The sequence below is a fragment of the Balaenoptera physalus genome (genome assembly GCF_965194825.1).
Source record: "Balaenoptera physalus genome assembly, chromosome: 18".
Classification (NCBI taxonomy): domain Eukaryota; kingdom Metazoa; phylum Chordata; class Mammalia; order Artiodactyla; family Balaenopteridae; genus Balaenoptera; species Balaenoptera physalus.
Genome location: NC_138899.1, coordinates 65638690 through 65653182, shown reverse-complemented (window position 1 = coordinate 65653182; position 14493 = coordinate 65638690). Strand labels below are relative to the sequence as shown.

At 47.9% G+C, this 14493-nt stretch overlaps 2 protein-coding genes across 13 annotated transcripts in view; one reads left to right on the top strand and one right to left on the bottom strand.

Annotated features, from left to right (window-relative positions):
• DHRS12 (dehydrogenase/reductase 12) overlaps nt 1-1660 on the top strand; it is a 37399-nt gene extending 35739 nt beyond the window's left edge. For 7 of the 8 annotated variants that reach the window (XM_082434496.1, XM_082434494.1, XM_082434492.1 and 4 more), the window contains 2 exons: nt 71-208; nt 1111-1353. In XM_082434496.1, coding sequence (XP_082290622.1) covers nt 71-208; nt 1111-1220 — 248 coding nt within the window. In that variant the 3' untranslated portion in view covers nt 1221-1353. Of the gene's footprint in view, nt 1-70; nt 209-1110; nt 1354-1378 lie in introns of those variants that run through there. The other variant, XM_082434499.1, reaches the window with a different exon arrangement.
• Nucleotides 1661-3030: 1370 nt separating this feature from the next.
• The window catches only part of WDFY2 (WD repeat and FYVE domain containing 2), a 172520-nt gene continuing 161057 nt past the window's right edge, over nt 3031-14493 (bottom strand). For 2 of the 5 annotated variants that reach the window (XM_082434489.1, XM_082434491.1), the window contains 4 exons: nt 14049-14150; nt 13067-13197; nt 10548-10656; nt 3031-9498 (listed from right to left, as the gene is read on the bottom strand). In XM_082434489.1, coding sequence (XP_082290615.1) covers nt 9469-9498; nt 10548-10656; nt 13067-13197; nt 14049-14150 — 372 coding nt within the window. In that variant the 3' untranslated portion in view covers nt 3031-9468. Of the gene's footprint in view, nt 9499-10547; nt 10657-11560; nt 12680-13066; nt 13198-14048; nt 14151-14493 lie in introns of those variants that run through there. The other 3 variants (XR_014255910.1, XR_014255909.1, XM_082434490.1) reach the window with 3 other exon arrangements.

Sequence of the window (14493 nt, the reverse complement as noted above, 5' to 3'; positions counted from 1 at the left end):
GGCGCCGGCAGCGTCCTGGCTTGAGGACGCTGTCCTCACCTCCCTGTCTGCCCCCCCCCCGCCCCTGCAGGTGTGCGGTTGTCGATGCCCGGCTTCCACGCCAGGCTGGGGGCCAGGCTGCGCTCTGAGGCCCAGGGCGCCGACACCGTGCTGTGGCTGGCCCTCGCCCCGACTGCCGCCGCGCAGCCCAGCGGCCGCTTCTTCCAAGGTGACTTCCTCCCTGGGTGTGAAGGCGCCCCCGACCCTGCTCTCCGTGCAGCTCGGGTCGAGGAGGGACTGTGCCCCTTCCCCGTGATGGCGCCCGGCCTCGCTTGGCAGGGCAGCTCCTTCGCCTGTCGGGGTGCTTTGTGAAGGGCCTCGCCTCTGACCTCGCACCACCCGCTTTTTCCATCCACCTTTCTGAACTCAGTGGGTCCCTTGAGGATGAAATCCTCGGGTTGTCATCCTTGTTCTGAGTCTTGGGCGAGGCCGGGCCCTGTGGGCACCGCGGAGATGAAAGCTCCCTCTCTGAAGCCCCGGGGATGGGAGCTGTCCAAGCAGCAGTGCAGAGGGAGTGAGTCTCTTCTTTCTGCTTCCGGGGGCAGTTATCTGTTGAGGGTTTGCTGCCAACCTGGGCAGCATCCCGACGGGCAGTCCGAGAGGAGGCATGCTGAGGGCGGATGCTGGAGGCCAGGGCCTTCCGCTTCTTTCCCCACCACGGATGTGGCCACCCTCGCCTGAGCCATGATGGAGCTCTGGTGACCCTGTGGTGGCCGGGGGCGTGGCCGTACCTTCTCCTCTGGCCACCACCTGCCAGTTCTCAAACACTCCACACTCCCCAAGCCCAAACCCCACCCCCGCCGGCACCCAGGCCTGAGGACCCTCCCCCCAGCCCGCCGGAGTCCCTCAAAACCCAGCCCGACACCTGTCCTCCCCAACGCGGTCTCCCTTCTGTAGCACCTCGTCGTCTGTGGGGACCCTTGAGGGCAGGGGTGGCATCTAACTCCGTCCCGTGGGGGCCCCTCCCCGGCAGATGTCCGTGACATGACTGCCCCGGGGCCCAAGCGGCGGGCAGAGGCGCATCCACGCTGCCTCGCTGCCCACACCTTTGTTCTTCCCTCTCACTTTTAGACCGGAAACCAGTGCCCACACATTTGCCTCTTGCTAGGACATCGTCCTCGCCGGCTGAAGAGGAGAAACTGATTGAAATCCTGGAAGAGCTGGCTCAGAGATTTAAATAGGCCAGGCCAGACCCAACGCGGGGCTGGAACCGCCTCAGAAAATACGGGAAGGTGTGGACCAGGGGTAGACCAGTACACAGACCCCACTTCTAGACGTCCCCGTAGATTGGCCCATACTCCACTGCTGTGGTTTGAGCTGGCTTCCTCTCCTTCTGCAGTCATAGAAATCAGCCCCGTTCTTTATACAAAGCCTAGTATTGAAGCCTTGACCCGCCATCCCCTCACTGTGGGACCACAGGTGGGTTACTTACCCTCTGGGGGCCTCATTTTCCCTGTCAGTGGAGATTGTAGTGCTACCTACCTCAAGGGGTGGTTTTAACGATTCAGTGAATTACTACTTGTAATGCACTTAGAAGAATGCTTGGTGCATCGTAAAGACTTGATATATGTTTGTTAGCTATTAACATCAGCATTTAACTGACAAGTGTGCTACAACTCACACACACACAAAAATCCCCCTAAAGGTTACCCCCTGTAGCAATGAGGAGCCTACACAGAATGGGAAATTTATTTTAAAATAAATACGGCGGGGGCTGCGAACGAGCGAACCTGCATCTTCCGCAGCAGCTTCTTTTCCCGTGTAGATTTCTCCTTTGAGGATGTGGTTTTTTCCTAAAGATTCCATGTCACTGTCAGTTTGAGGGAAGCAGGGCTGGGGGATAGGAAGGAGAGCCAGGAGGGGGCTCCACGCTGCCCTGGCCTGGCCTGGCCGTGAGGCCCCAGGAGCAAAGCGGAGCCAAGGGTCAGTGCCTATTTACATAAACAATCACGGGAGGCCTGGTTTATTTACATTTGCTACGATTAGAAGTGGCATGGACATATATACACTACCAAACGTAAAATAGATAGCTAGTGGGAAGCAGCCGCATAGCACAGGGAGATCAGCTCGGTGCCTTGTGACCACCTACAGGGGTGGGATGGGGGGGTGGGATAGGGAGGGTGGGAGGGAGGGAGGCGCAAGAGGGAGGGGATATGGGGATATATGTATACGTATAGCTGATTCACTTTGTTATAAAGCAGAAACTTACACACCATTGTAAAGCAATTATACTCTAATAAAGATGTTAAAAAAAAAAAGAAGTGTCTTCAATTATGCACCTGGCATGCCGGTGCTACCGTTTGGTAAAACTTCTAAGCTATTTGCATTTTACGTCTTAGTGACGCTGGGGAAAGTTGTAACAAAATCAGTGCACAGATTTAGGATAGCTCCGTACACGTTCTGGACGTTCAGGGCGAAATAAACGTAATGCATCACCCACAGCGGAGGAGAACCCAGGTGGGCACCGCTCAGCCAGTCCCACAGTGCGGGGCCTTCAGAGGTGCCTGAGGTGCTCAGGTCCAGGCTGTCAGCCTAGGAGCCCCTAGGAAGGGGCTTTCTGGTGGGTCCGCCTGGAAGATCAGTGAGCAGCGGCCGGCCGGGCATGAATCCCTCCTTTCCTGAAGGAGGACACTGGGGGCTGCCGCGGTGCTGGGTGTGGGCGGGGCCGGGCGGGCACGGGGCGGGCTGGATGGAGGAGGGGCAAGCCGGCCGCCCCTCCCTCCGGCCCTTTGACAGCGTGCAAGTCATCGACTTCTTCCCACTTCTTATCCGTAAAATGGACCTCATGAGTTTTTACGAAGGCTTTTCCTGGCGAGTCCTCTCTCCTTCATTTGGAAAGTTTATCAGCCACAGGTAAAGCAGCCTTGTGTGAAAGATAAAGAAAATAAAAAGGGCTGCTCAGCCAGCCATGGTGAACACCAACGCAGGGCTGCTGGGGTGTGTGTGTCACATGGCACAGCTCGACAACAATGACAGGACCACAGGTGCAGGAAGGTTTCCACAGAGATTTATTTTAAACCGTGGCGGTAGCTTGCATTGAGTCTTTGACATTGGTCATGGCTACACATTCATTTCGGTTAGTGGGAAGCACAGTGGGAAAGTGAGCAGAGTTCAGAAACGTTCACGACATTCAGCAGCATTTGAATGGAGAACTGGATACAGACATTTAACATCGTGGGAAATCCTTGCTCATTCCCACCTAATCACATTCAGGAAGTCAATGTCAAGACTGCTTGGTCTGGTTGGGGGAATCTAGTGGCAGAGGGCGTGGCAATGCCAGCAGGGTTTGGCTAGAACCACATTTGAGAAATCTCTTCCAGCTTTGGGCTTATTACATTTTCAGCCTGACCCCTTGGAGAATCTCATTTCCAAAAGAAAGAAAAAGACATCCATAAAGCAACACGCCCGCTGCAGCCAGGTTCCAACGTGGCTGTAGACTGGTGGGCGTGCAGGGTGGGAGCGTCCGTGTCCCCGGTTGTGGAGACAGTGGCAGGCAGGCACGAATGTGGGGCTAGCACCTTCCCGGTTGTACAGTTAGTAACAGTTTTTGGACTTTTCATATAAAGATTTTCTTCTGCAAAATGACAGTACATTTGAAAAAAAAGCAGATGGCGTAAAACACAAGTATGTAAGTATACAGTGGTTACCAGCGACACAAGTATTTTGGTCCATACTTCATATGCTACTAACATAAGGCAGCCATCCATTTCAATGAAAGAAAAAGTGTGTATAAGTGAAATACTTTTTTCAAACCATTTCTCCTTTTTGTGTTACAGTTTACCCTCTCATGCTTCCCAGAGAACCAAGGGGGATAAAAAGGAGAAAGGATCCTAAATATCAAAGTCGCATTCTAAATCTAAACTTTAAGCCAACCTGCAATTCCCTTTCTCTCCCAAGAAAGTCAGATACACTTTTGTACACTCACGAAGGTGAACATTTTGAGGTATTTGTTTTTAATGAGATGGTACCATGATTGACTTGCACCTTCACCATCTTTTTCAAACCTCCTGGGCTCTAGACGGGAAAATACAGGAAGCAGTTTACTTGATGTGACACAAGACAAAGGCAGTGGGATATGCTCCCATTTACCTGAGTGAAGTCAGCCACGTGCAGGCGGGTCACTGGTAATGGTTAGGTCAGTCCAGTAATAAACAACAGTCATGGAATCATAGGATCACGGATTGGAAGGGATCTTAAGAACAATCATCGAATTCAACTTCTACTCAAGGCTTTTAATCTCCTTTCCACATCTATTCCACTATAAATAGACAAGGGGCTACGTACTGTCCGTTCAAAAATTCCCTGGCAAAAGAAACACAAAAGAGGAATCCCATTCCAGTGTTGGACAGATCTAATTTTACACCCTGCTTTCTTGTGTTTGGCCTAAACAGGCTTCTTGGTGGAAAGGATAATGTTTAAAGGCAAAATTACAAACTAAAAACATGGAAGTTCCTGAATTAAGTTACGGACATAGGATACTTGGGCACTGAAGGATAAAGGCAAGTGGATGGAATACAAGTATCAGTACTAGGAAGTACTGAGGCCCGCGGTGGGACGCCGGGATGCCCCCACTCAGTAGAGCCGGGTCTCCAGGGCGGTGGCTGCCTGAGCCCTTTTACTGTCGCCGAGTTGAGAAAAACATTCCCTTCCGCTCGGCGAGTGCCACTGCGATGAGGATTTATCACATTTACCACATTGTACTGAAATGACCACTACTTGCAAGAACGATTCAAGGCCGGAGGGAAATGAGGGCAGCAGTGGCCTCCTTGCTCACGGGAAGGCAGCGTGGGTGCAGTGCCACCGCTGTCCAGAACAACCTCCTCCACAGGTCAAGGCCTGTCCTTTTTCAAAGGGGAGCTCCTGAGCCTGGGCCCCCAGGTAATAGCGGAATCAGTGTGCCGTAAGCTCGTCCAGGCCAAGTCTGTGCAAGCAGTGGTCTCCAGCCCCACCTCACAGCCTCCAGTGAGGGGCTGTACCCCCAACAAAGTTCAAAAATTAGTTACCAGGGGTCATTTTAGGATAATAACTCCAGGTATTTCCAAAGAAAAAGAAACTTTGATACCAGCCTCAGCTGCAGGGAAACTTGACTCTGGGTAGAGGCGCATAGCGAACCGCGTGCTGCCTCTCTCTGTGGCCACGAGCATCTGCGTCTCACGGTGACAAGAGCTCAGGCTCCAGGACTGCAGCTGTGCACTTGATGTTCTCTGGCAGCTCCAAACCGCCTGTGGGCCCCGAGCACCAGGCTGATGCAGGTCCTGGGCCTTTGTTTACTCTGCTCCCACAGCCTGGGCTCACAACAACTCATCCTTTAACTCTCAGCTCAGAAGCCCTTTCCTCTGCAAGGTCCCCTGGCTCCACCCATGCGGGTAGGAGCACCTGCGCAGCTCCTGGGACAGGACCCCACAGCCCTCTGTCACTGGATTTACCACCTGGCACTGAAATGATCCATCTAGGCCACAGAATGGACCTCGTGACCCCGGGCCTGGTTCAAAGCCTGGAGTGTGGTGGACACTCAACAAAGGGTTGGACTGGACGAGAATTGGAGTCTCAAGGGTCATCTAGATCCCTCAGTGCTCAAGATGGACTTAATCTCTGTGTTTCCCAATCATGTCGCTAGATAGGCACTTGCACATCCAGAAAAACATAACTTTGTTTTAAAGGAGAGGAAAAAAAGAATGTTTTTGGCAAAATGCTTTCCTTCACTTTAAAATATAAATCTTAGTGGACAAGGTCACTTACATACAATTAAACTACTATGAAAAGGCCAAACCAAAGGAATGCCATTTAATGGATATTTATGTCCAGTAACTTTGATAACATAGTTTAGATCTAGTCCCTTGCTTAAAAGGCAAAATTCAGGCGTTAAAAACTGATTAATGTTAAGAAAAAAATAAATTTTGCTTTTGAAAAAATGAATCTTAAAACAGGAAAAGAAAGGCAATGTTCCATAAGAAGGTCAATGAAGAGACTGGCTCAGGGCCAGCCCACACACGGAGGGTGAGGTGTGCTTTCAGTGCCCCTGGATTTCCACTTAAACTCTGCAGCTGGGGTGGTCTGTGGGGAAGAGTGTAGGAAGGAGTTTATGCTGATGGAGACCTGCAGGAACTACCTCGCTGCACATACCCATCTGCTTGGAACCACGGGGCTGGGGCCAAAGGCTGTGCCTACGATGAGAGGAACAGAGCCGGTTCCCCAGAGCTCCCTGCCTCGAGGCTGGAAGTCATTGCTCCCCCTCACGCCATTACCAGTTAATGTTCTAAAACAACTGTTCCTCGAAAATTCTTCTTTCAGGCTTCCCTCGTTGATACCTCAGCGATCTCTAACTGCCTGGTGTGACTATAGTGTTTTGTGCTTGGAACATTCTAGATGTCTGAAGATCCCTTCCAGTTTTGTGATTTTATGATTCTTTGAATAATTCAAACAATCCAATAAGAAATACATCATGGTTGATTGACCTCAGATAAAAAGACACATGACTCCAAGTACTTAATCTAAAACCAACTGTGCTACTGTGGAGACAACCCAGGCAGTTAAAGGTTCCAGTAACACCCTTTCTTTGGAGAAACTGAGAGCATGTGATTGGTTCTATCCTACCAAATAAAGGACAGCCACGTGCATGGTATGTGCGGGTTTGCCACTTTCCTAGCATAATCCTGTTAGGCATTACTTGCCAGAGCTTCTGTATGTTGAAGTAACAGAGCAAAAAATACATATAAAGTGCAATTCCAGTGGGGTAAAACAAGAACTATGATAGTTAACCCAGACAGGAGAAAAGCCAAGTGCTGGCACCAGCTTCCACTCCTAATGAATGAAGCCTCTATTCCATAAAAATGCTTGGAAGGCACCCCGCCACCAACACACATCTACGAGTTACAAAAATGGTGGAGATAATGTAATACTCAAGGATTCACAGTATTATAAACACACACAGTTGGCGTGCTAAGCGCTTCTCACCAAGTTCAACCACCTACACAGATGAGGAGAAAGGAAAAGGCAGGGCAATGGATACCTTGACATATCTGTGGTTACTGATCGCAACTCTCGTCACCAACGAGGTGTCCAGTGGTTTCAACCTCTGAGTGGCCCTGTGGGCTGGGGTACAGACAGGCTGGGAGGGAGATGGCTGGACTGAAGTGCAGGGTCACAGACCAGAGGGACCACAGTGTCACATGTGGTCCAAAGGAGACAATCAGCTTTCCCAGTGGGGCCTGAGCTCATCGAGACCCAACTCAGATCCACGCCAGGTCTGCCGCACGCCGGATCCACCGTCTCCCTAACGCTGGGCCTGCCTCTCTATACACAGGCCGGGCTCCAAAGTTCAGGAAGGGAAAACACAGCGATTCTTTCCTACAACTCATTTCCAACACATAGTCCTTTATTACGTACAACTTAGTTAAGTGGCTCCAGGTTCTAGTAGTAAACTACAAAATAGATATTTGAGTATTTTAAATTCCCTTTTTAAAGCTCTCTCACAGAGCAGTCATGCAGAAGAGACTCAGGTTAGTTATAATGGCTTTGACTGACGGCAAGCAAGGATTTTGTGGAAGCGGCAGTTAAGTGATAAGTGGTAATTGCTCTGTGTGTGTGTGTACACAACCTTAGAGTATGGTCACATGGGCCCATCTGCCCTGATGTCCCAGGTCATGGCTGTCACGTACCATGGCTGCATGGGGCACACCCACTGTCCTGCTTCCCAAAACTGCAGCAGCAGAATCATCTCGAGGAAGCCCGTGCCCCAGAAGCACACTTGGTCAGTGTCGGGGGAGGGATAATCCAAGTATGGCTGGGAGGCCTTCTCCCAGTTAGAAAGAAAATTAATGATCACGAGGGGGAAAAATTACTTTCAGGAAAAGAGGGGAAAAAAATAGGGAGGACTTCAACTACTACCACCCCCAAATTGTCAGATCAAAAGAGAACAAGATCCTGTGGAGGTAGGGCGCAGATAGGGAAGGGCAAGTAATTGGCCTGTTCAACTGCGAGGCTTTGTTTAACCTGATGAACCCCAAGGACCCGGGGATCCCCCAACGCTCCTGACAGGTGAGGGCTCAATGAGGTGGTACTTGTGTAAAGTGCTTAGAAGGGGGCGAGCACATAGCTCATGCCTGCTGCTAATTTCAATTCTATTTTTACAAGAGAAAATAAGATTTTAAAAAAGAACTTCAATATCCCAAGTTGAGTCACTACACACAAGAAGATCTCAATTTATCAAGTTTGACAAGGATTCCCTTAGAGTTTAGATTCATTTCCTAAAGCCTCCCCCTGCCCCTCTTTTTTTTTTTTTACATTCCCAACTGGAACACAGCATGAACTGTAGGATTCAGTACCTTTTATGTCTCAGATCACACAGTTTTAGTATGAAAGTGTGCAAAGTGTTCTGATAAAATACATGAAGATAGAAATCTTTAAATATCTCATTTTGAAAGGAGAAGAAAATACAGACGGTGAGGAATAAAGCAGGATACAACCTCGCAGCAATGAACATGTTCAAGTTCAGACATCACACAGAACAACACATTTTAAAGACACTATTCTTGAAGGACACAGGGTTTTGTTGTTTTGATTTTAATATGAAGAGCGACGGAGAGCTGTGTCAATAAAACTAAAACCTAAAAGACTCAGAAAGCTCCAGCTGAATTAGAAATGATCCAGGCACTGAGAGTTGAAGGTCTGAGTTATGATAATCTACTTCGTGGCTGGGAGTGGCTTTCTCACAACATTTTTTTTTTAATGTGGGAAAGACAGAGAAAAACTGAGGCAGAAACACAAGGTCATTTCCACTCCATGAGAACATGTATGACCAGATATCACAAACGGATCACTCTTCAGGCGATTCAAGAGTCAGCTGGGAAATCCACACGAATGGTTTTCCAGGTCTCTCAATGGAAGGGAATTTCTACGAAAGCAGAAACACTGCAAATAAACTGTGAGTACGTACACTCTGGGGAACAGCAGATGAAGCTGAGGGTGGATACATACAGAAGAAAAAGATGCCGACCACGAGATATGTGTCCAAGTGAAGGAAACACGGAAACTACTTTATAACTACCGAAAATACCCTGAACAGTTAATACACGCCTCATTTCTCCGACACACAAAGCAACAACTAAAACGAAGTGGTGAAAAATATAAAACTTAATACACCCCACACTGAGTTTGCAGTATACTCAAAACAAGGTAGCACAGCCAGACTGTATAAACCACTTGTTAAAAAAATATCCTCTTTTATATCGTATGAACAAGTTGCAAGAGTTCCCTCGCAAGAGCTCACCGACCGCTCACTGCCGTGTGTGCGGGTCACATGCAAGCTCAGCTCAGCTCTCCAGCTTCTCTCCCACCACTCACCCATCTGCTTTACAGCTCCAGTCATGATTTAGGTTAGAACAACCGTTTCTTGAGTAAATACTATCTTTCTGGTGCCTGGAAGGGGCATCAAGACACAACCGGGGTCATATCCCACAACTGTAAAAAGAAGAAGACCTCTGATGAACTACCATTCAACTGTGTTGAGCATCTGCAGTCCTTATAACTGAATTCAAGTGTATTTTTTTACTTAACAAGGAACTAAGTACTATGCGAACATCATTTATAAATCTATAAAATAGTATTTGTCCATCAAAAAGTTCAACATAACCCTCAAAAACAGGACAATGGCAGCTGGTAATTTTAATCTGGCTGATGGAGAATACAGGCAGATTAGATTCATTCAAGGGGGAAGGGAAGTAACATATGAGGCAACAAATGGGTACCAAGATGTGCTGTGTCCTTTCTATATCTTATCTCATCTCATCTTCCAAACAGTTCTACGAGATGTCTCATTTTCAAAAATAAAGGAACCAAGGTTCCCAGAATTTACTTTGAACGTGCTCGAAGTCACAGAGGTCTGGTGGCTTCCAGAGGGGGTTATTTTAACCGCCCCATCCTGCTGCTGCCTCCAAGAAGGGACCAGAACGGGCCCAGGAAGGAGGGCTCAGTGAACGAGGCAAACCTGCACCTCTGGGTGACTCAGAGAATGACACAGGTGTGGCCCCTTCAGTCCTGGGCCTCTGCTGTGTCACCAAATCCATGTGGCCTAGCGCAGTCCTCAGGCCCTGGAGGACTGCTCCCGGATTAACAGATCTCATTGGGAAAACATCTTGTTTATTACTTGTTGGCTTATTCAATGCTCAGCTCAAACCCCCTCCTGAAGCCATCTCCAGCAGCACTATCTCCATCTCCTGAACTTGTCCAGTAATTCTTGTCCATATTACTCTTTTGGCTGCTGAACATGTGACCTATTATTAACTGTCTTTTTAAGAGTATGTCCCCAGTAGACTAGCTGTTCCTTTCAGGCGAGAGCCATGTCTTATTTTGGTGTGTACAGCCAGTGACTGTTCACAGCATGTAGCAGGTTCTCAAAAATGCTCATTGCCAAGGGTAAGCTTTGGAGCAGACCTCATGTGGTCTTGGGGCTCCTGTGTATTTACACAGGGCCAAAGATGGAAAGCTTCTAAGATAAGACAGCATCCTACCTTAATAACCTTGTCAGTTCCCGAAGTCAGTAACCATCCTCTGGTGGCATCAAAATGCACATGCACGATGTTATGTTTACTGTCATGGAAGGTCGCTGTGGGTGCACGTCTGGAGGGAGCAAAGAAAGTTTCCAAGAGTAAAAGGCAGTAGTATATAAAGGAAGAAGATCTAGAGCGACACTGAGCTCTAATTTTTAGCCAAATGGCTAAAGTGACTTCAGTATTAGAAATGCTCCTCAGGGACTTCCCTGGTGGCGCAGTGGTTAAGAATCCGCCTGCCAATGCAGGGGACACGGGTTCGAGCCCTGGTCCGGGAAGATCCCACATGCTGCAGAGCAACAAAGCCCGCGAGCCACAACTACTGAGCCTGTGCTCTAGAGCCCGCGAGCCACAACTACTGAGCCCGTGCACCACAACTACTGAAGCCTGTGCACCTAGAGCCTGTGCTCACAACAAGAGAAGCCACAGCAATAAGAAGCCTGCTCACCGCAACTAGAGAAAGCCCACACGCAGAACGAAGACTCAATGCAGCCAAAAATAAATTAATTAATTAATAAATTAAAAAAAAAAAAAAGAAAAAAGGAGTGCTCCTCAGAGCTACTTTTATTCCCTGGTGACATGTTATGATTTAAAAAAAAAAAAAAAAAAAGGGTAAAAGGATTCTTATACTCTCCAAAATGGTCAAGAGATGATGAAGTTTCTCAACGTCCTTTTGGAGATTTTGTTGCTCTGATTGAGTCTGTGACGCTCTCTACCTGTGCTGTAAACAAATCTTTAAAATGACCCACAGTGCTTTTGCTAAGTTTGATCTCAGAAGGACTTGCTGGTAAAATAGTCTACCTTTGTCTATTGCATTAAAAAAAAAAAAAAAGCACACTTGTTAAAATGCCCAAGACTGTCATTCTCATCTAAGGGCTCTTCATTCTTTCTCCTCTTTTCCCTGGTATAACTGCAAACCTGGTTTTTCTGTGGCATTCTAACGCTTTGACAAGTAAAACAACATATAAACAAACACTTGTTATTTGCTTTTTATTTTTTTAGTAAGAAGGCTGGTCAACTGCCTAGGTACTCTAGAGGCAATGCAAATGCTCCCACGGAGAAGAAAGCAGAAAAAACAGTGATGTGGGAAAGGGGACGGACATGGAGGAGGAGACCGCAGTTTTCTAATCATGTTTCAAGTTGCCACTCCTCAGCAATGGGCTCCCTGAAGATGGCTGTTAATTGCTCAATCTGGAGAACAGATCTTCAGTATCCTAAAATTGATCACTTAAAAATATTTAGAATTAAAGAATTAGGTTTAATTTGTAGTCACTCAGACTCTCTGGGTCTGTGTCTTTAACGAAGAATTAAACTAGAATATCCCGTCTCTTGCAGCTCTCTAATTTAGAGGACTCATTAATTTCACCACATATGATGAGCAAAACATAACCAATGAACATAAATGCTTACTTCTGCAAGGGCATCTTACTTAATATTTGCTATGACTAAATAAGAGTGAAAAAAACACATACATTAACATTAGGGTTATCTGTAAGAGAATGCTTTGTTTTATTAATTTGCCAAGAATTTCCTTTAAATGCTGACCTCCTCTGACGCATTTTAAATATGTTTCTATTTACATGCAGCTTTTAAGACACCCATCTAGTACGTAAAATGATTTTACTCTATACAGGTGCGGGGGTGGGTGGAGGTGGGAGAATTGGGCAATAAGTTCCCTATGAGATCCTGTTGTAATTCACTAAAAGGGAAACTTGGTGAAGAGCATTCTGTTTACATCTGTTTTACAACAGCTGACATGAAAAAGACGACATGGGAGGAATTCCCTGGCGGTCCAGTGGTTAGGACTCCGAGCTTCCATGACAGGGGGCACGGGTTCAATCCCTGGTGGAGGAACTAAGATCCCGCATGTCGTGCAGTGTGGCCAAAAACAAACAAACAAACAAACAAAAAAGGAACATAGATTAAAAAAAATAAAAAGACAACGTGGATCTGTCCCACCCTCCCTGCCACCCCCCAACAAAGCACAGCAGCACAGTAACCTCAGGTCCTGGGTTATTGGGCGAGACCGACCAGCAAGACTCAGCAGCTGGGCAACTGGCGGCACTGGCCTCTTAGAAGTGGCTTAGCTCTTCCTGGAAAACAAAAGCTCTGGAGCCTGTGGGCTGATTTGGTCCTATAAAGATACCGGCTTGGGCTAGAAAGTGAACCCAGGGCTCCTGCACTGCTGGGCAATTCTCAAGAAAATGAGCAGACAGAGAGTTTGCTCCAAGAACATTTCAAGGCACACACCCCTGGGATCGACGAGAGCACAGAGGTGATTTCTCAGCGTGCACTCTCTCCTCCTGCCCACAAGAGAACATGATCTCTTGGTGGAAAGGAGGTCTCGGCCCACCTGCCACGGTCTGTATTGGAAACCAGCAGGACTAGGGCACGGTTAGTCATGGCTGCGGCGCTGGGCGAAGCTCTTAGGTCCCGCTCCCTCCTTAACCTCGACAATTCTGCGGACCGCTGGGACTTACTCCTCATCTGTGATGGCCTCGTGGCAGCTGTCACACACCCTCACTTCAAACTCGAAGCCCATCAGAGGGATGGAGGAGCGCTTGGAGCTGCACTTGCCGCAGACGGCCTTCCCGCACTTCCGGCAGTGGTGCTGGAGGGAGAGAAAACATGCTCCCTGCGCCTGCGCACCTCGGCCTGGCCGGGTGGGCTCAGGTGTGACCCACAGCATCCAGGTGAGGATGCTAAACCAGAGTGCCCCAGGAAACTGAAGGAACACGCCAGGTGCTCCTCTTTTTGGACTGTTTATTCAGGATGAGCACTGTTTGGGAAGCACACGTGGTCGTGCCACGGCCCCGGACCCCCTGTCCCCAGTCTCGGTCCTTTCCAATTATCACCGTATGAACTAGAGGACCCACCCAGCGGTCGGGTTATCTTAAAGCTGGGTGTCCAGAAGTGCCACCTCCAGAGGTTTCGCTGCTGGGTGAAGAAAAACTGGGACGAAACCTGACTCAATCCACTGTCTACACTTGGGCCGTGCTCAAGCTAGGCGACTGGCATTTGATTTCCTTGGGGCAGACCAAACCCAACCATGGAATCAGACTGAAAATGCTGTATTATAAGTAGAGCTAAATAACTAAAACTAAGATGGAAGGAAGGAAAGTGAAATTAAGAAGAAATAAACATCACATATAATTTCATGGTTTGGTATCAATATGAGCTAAGCACGGCCCCTCTAATTTTAAGGTATATTTTACTAGATGCCACTAGAATTCTAAAATCATATCCCTTAACTACTGGGAGCAAGTCACTACGGAAACCGAATGCAGCAGGAATGAGCTACAGGAGAGAAAGGGAATAAACTAGCGTGCGGTCACAAAGTGACTCCAGGGCAATAATTTACTCCCTCTGCAGCTCTCGCCCAGGGGCGCTACTTCCTCCAAGATCACAAGGTAAAGTTATTTCTACACGATTACATTTTGAGGAAGCATCCGTATCACCCACCTGTCTCAGGCCAATTTTCTTGCTGTCCCACATTTGCTTAAAGTTCCAGAAGAAAGGCTGATCGCACTTCTGGCAGGAATCACTGTCCAACCATTCAGGGGTCTTGTCAAATAAAGCACACAACAGGTCACAGTGAGAAGCAGCCAAGACAGTGGAACCAATGTCATTGCCGAAACTTACATAATCAAGATGTGTTTCTAAGAAACAGAAGTGTGATTTCTCAATCATTTTGAAAATATTTCCTAAAATGCCTATGATGCGTCAGGCCCTGGGGATGTAGTGGTGAAGAAAAAGAATCTCTACCATCATGGAGCTTGTAATTTATCGGGGAAGACTAAACATGAAAATCTTATTAATAATAGTTATTATCTGAATCAGAATAAGGATCAAAGGCCTGAGAAGGAGAAGCACAGAGTGCTGTGAGAGTGGGATGACCTAGGCTGGG